This window comes from Silene latifolia, chromosome 1 (assembly GCF_048544455.1).
Source record: "Silene latifolia isolate original U9 population chromosome 1, ASM4854445v1, whole genome shotgun sequence".
Classification (NCBI taxonomy): domain Eukaryota; kingdom Viridiplantae; phylum Streptophyta; class Magnoliopsida; order Caryophyllales; family Caryophyllaceae; genus Silene; species Silene latifolia.
In genome coordinates this window covers 123,338,647-123,342,561 of record NC_133526.1, presented here as the reverse complement: position 1 = coordinate 123,342,561, position 3,915 = coordinate 123,338,647, and the positions used below count along the sequence as shown (strand labels likewise).

Sequence of the window (3,915 nt, the reverse complement as noted above, 5' to 3'; positions counted from 1 at the left end):
GTAAATGCTAAGTTATTAGAAGTGTAAATGTAAACTAATAGGAAGTGTAAATGTCATGAACTATAAAGTGTAAATGTCATTAAGTGGAAAAGTGTAAATGTTAAGGTATAGGAAGTGTAAATGTCATATGATGTAAAGTGTAAATGTCATCAATTGTAAAGTGTAAATGTTAAGTTATTAGAAGTGTAAATGTAAACTAATAGGAAGTGTAAATGTCATGAACTGTAAAGTGTATATGTTAAGTTATAGGGATTTAAATGTGTAAATGTCATATGATGTAAAGTGTAAATGTCATGAAATGTAGTGTAAATGTCATTAAGTGGAAAAGTGTAAATGTTAAGGTATAGGAAGTGTAAATGTCATATGATGTAAAGTGTAAATGTCATGAATTGTAAAGTGTAAATATTAAGTTATTAGAAGTGTAAATGTAAACTAATAGGAAGTGTAAATGTCATGAACTGTAAAGTGTAAATGTTAAGTTATTAGAAGTGTAAATGTTAAGTTATAGGAATTTAAATGAGATAAAAACAGAAAGTGTAAATGTCATAGGAAGTGTAAACTACCTGGACTGTATGCAACTTCAAAATTCTTCTTTCTGGATGAATCTTTGACAGTAGTTACCTCTAGCTCACCTCTCTCAGTGAAACCTCCTGTTCTACATGTATCAATTGAGAAGATGGCTTCTTGTTTGAATTTCTGGAAAGCTGAATAGGTGTACACCTTTACAGCATGAATCTCTAATGCCAGATGTGTTGACGCCGTTGCGGACGAGTGCTTATCCATGTTGTCAAGCTGCTTCTGTGTATGTCTTTGTTGGTCCATAGCGCTCTCAAAACGCATCCAAAACTCAACCAATGTTCCTGACTTATGCTCAAACCTCTTGAAAAAGCTATTTTCGCTCTCTGATCTTTGAGTCGTCCTCATAATCGACGTCATCCTCAAGTCTCTGCAATGCGCCATCACCCACTGTCCCCTTATAGCATATGTATCTGCAAACCAATCATTTACGCCAACACCATGATCTTCAATTATTTGCTCCCAGATACCATCAAATTCTGCTGCCTCAAGCTCATCGTCCCATATAATGTCATTAATTTTACACATGAACTCATTATAATCACTCATGGAGACGCCAAACTTACTGGGCATTTTGTTCATTATATGCCACATACAGAACCGATGGCGCGCTATCTTGAAAACAAGAGGGACAGATTTGATAATACCTGAGTCCTGATCTGTAATTATGTACTCGGGTTCCTTACCCCCCATTGCTTGTAAAAACCGGCTGAAAACCCAATTAAACGACTCATAATCTTCCCTTGCAATTAGAGCCCCACAGAACGTCACAGATCGTTTATGGTGGTCAACACCTGTAAATGGTGTGAATACCATAGAATACTTATTGGTGGAGTATGTTGGGTCGAATGACACCGCATCACCAAAAATTTTGTAATTATCTCGGGCAGTACCGTCCGCCCATATGGCCCTACGTAGGCTGCCATCATCGTCAAGGTCATAGTCAAAGTAGAAACCTATTCTTGTTTCAGTCATTTCCTTGAAATGGTCAACAAACAACTGACCATCCCGTTCGTGAATGAAACATTTAACATCCCTATGGAAGTTCTTAAAATCATTTAAGCTTGCTCCAATATTTTCGTATCCATTCACTTGTTCTTTGCAGATTCTGTATGTCTTTGTTGCTCCTATCTTCAGCTGCCAATCAATCATTAACAGATACGTCATATAAATATAACAGGAATGGAATTATTTATTTAGTATAGAGAGTGATTATGTATTACAAACCCTTGAGTTCGAAACGATTATCATCTTGTGATAATCTGTTATGTTACGCGACAATTTCTGGAACTCTCTGTCCTTAAGTGAGATAAGATCGTGATTGTGACCCTCGTGGAACCGGTCAATTAATAAAAGACCATTCTTCATATATAGTCGTATCCTCGCTTTACACCCCACTCTAGTGACCCTGAATATCCTCTGTGACTTCTCCCCAACCAGTCCGTCATCCCGATCTTTACTGGGCGTCTTGTGAGCGAAACCTTCTCGATTGCAGACGACGAGCTTTGACTTGATCTCACCGCCACGCCATTTTTTTGTTGTGTACCTACGTACTTCAAACCCACAAGCAATGGCGTATATCTTATAAAAACTCACCGCGTCCTCAACCCCCTCAAACTCCTGGCCGATGTACGGTGTAAACCTCTTCTCGACCTCCCTACACAGCTCCTGCCTGTCAGGTTGAACTCCATTCTGTTTTAGCAAGTCTGTAAATGTGCACAGAGTGTAAGTGTAAATGTCATCAGATATGAAGTGTAAGTGTAAACGTAACTCGAAGTAAAGTGTAAATGTAAAGGGAATGTTCCATAAATGTAAATATTCCAAAAGTGTAAATGTGCAAATTATGATGTCCCAAAAGTGTAAGTGTAAATGTAAACATCCAAAAGTATAAGTGTAAATGTCAGCAGAAACGAAGTGTAAATGTGCTGTTCTGAAATTGTAAATGTCAGCAAAAGTGTAAATGTCAGCAGAAATGCAGTGTAAATGTGATGCTTTAAAAGTGTAAATGTCAACAAAAGTGTAAATGTTTTCAGAATGCTAACTCAAATTAAAACTATAATAATAACAATTAAAAGGTGACTATAACAATTAAAAAGTGTAAATGTAAAACTATAGCAAAAGTAAACATCCAAAAGTGTAAGTGTAAATGTCAGCAGAAACGAAGTGTAAATGTGCTGTTCTGAAAGTGTAAATGTCAGCAAAAGTGTAAATGTCAGCAGAAATGCAGTGTAAATGTGATGCTTTAAAAGTGTAAATGTCAACAAAATTGTAAATTTTTTCAGAATGCTAACTCAAATTAAAACTATAATATTAACAATTAAAAGGTGACTATAACAATTAAAAAGTGTAAATGTAAAACTATAGCAAAAGTAAACATCCAAATGTGTAAGTGTAAATGTCAGCAGAAACGAAGTGTAAATGTGATGGTCTGAAAGTGTAAATGTCAACAAAAGTGTAAATGTTGTCAGAATGCTAACTCACATAAAAAATATAACAATAAAAATGCAAAGGTGACTATAACAATTAAAAAGTGTAAATGTAAAAGTACACCAAAAGTGTAAATGTAAGCAGAAATGCAGTGTAAATGTGATGCTTTAAAAGTGTAAATGTCAACAAAAGTGTAAATGTTGTCAGAATGCTAACTCACATAAAAAATATAACAATAAAAAGTGTAAATGTAAAACTATAGCAAAAGTGTTCATGTAAATGTTGTCAGAATGCGTTGATGCTACTCAAAACTCAAATTAATGAAAACCCAGCATGAAGATTTACTTCTAACAATCTTCATTTCAAACCCAGTAACAAATAATAAAAACAAGAATGAACAAATTCGATGACATGCAAAATTTATCATTACCTTCATCCATCCTATTCAACTGAAAATATTAAAACGTGACTGAAAACAATGAATAAAATGAAGAAATACCATTGATGCCATCTATTATTTGCATGTTTACGCTGATTTGCAGGATTTAGAGAGAACTTTAGCTGAAAACTTCGTTTTCAGATGGAAGAACCCAGTTTTAGAGAGAAGAAAGAAAGAATAAAGTTGGAAATAATGTGGGAATTATCTGTATGCTTCCCTTTAATTATAAGGATTATAACGAAATATATTATGATGAATACGAGTCATAAAATAAATTACATAAACAAAATAGAGAATTAAGAAATAACCTTCGGTCCTAGCTTTTATGGCCTATGAACAATATCGCAATGATATTCTCCTATCAGTTGCACCCAAGATGATATGAGATATGCCTTTGTTCTTTGCTAGAATCGATCCCCGAATTTCCTTAACAAATTTAGGGTTTTGTGTTTTCTTTTGATGAGAGAGTGCTA

At 34.6% G+C, this 3,915-nt stretch overlaps 1 protein-coding gene across 1 annotated transcript; it reads right to left on the bottom strand.

Annotated features, from left to right (window-relative positions):
* Window positions 1-889: 889 nt before the first annotated feature.
* On the bottom strand, window positions 890-3,443 carry LOC141655055 (protein FAR1-RELATED SEQUENCE 5-like). The gene is made up of 4 exons (XM_074462155.1): window positions 3,434-3,443; window positions 1,804-2,282; window positions 1,009-1,713; window positions 890-946 (listed from the first exon to the last, which is right to left on the bottom strand). Exons 1-4 carry the CDS (start codon window positions 3,441-3,443, stop codon window positions 890-892), a joined length of 1,251 nt encoding a protein of 416 aa, XP_074318256.1.
* Window positions 3,444-3,915: the final 472 nt, after the last annotated feature.

Coding starts and splice junctions, on each gene's coding strand:
- LOC141655055 (XM_074462155.1), bottom strand. Junction 1,714..1,803: donor TAATCGTTTCGAACTCAAGG/GTTTGTAATACA, acceptor ATTGATTGGCAG/CTGAAGATAGGAGCAACAAA. Junction 947..1,008: donor TTGAAGATCATGGTGTTGGC/GTAAATGATTGG, acceptor GGCGCATTGCAG/AGACTTGAGGATGACGTCGA.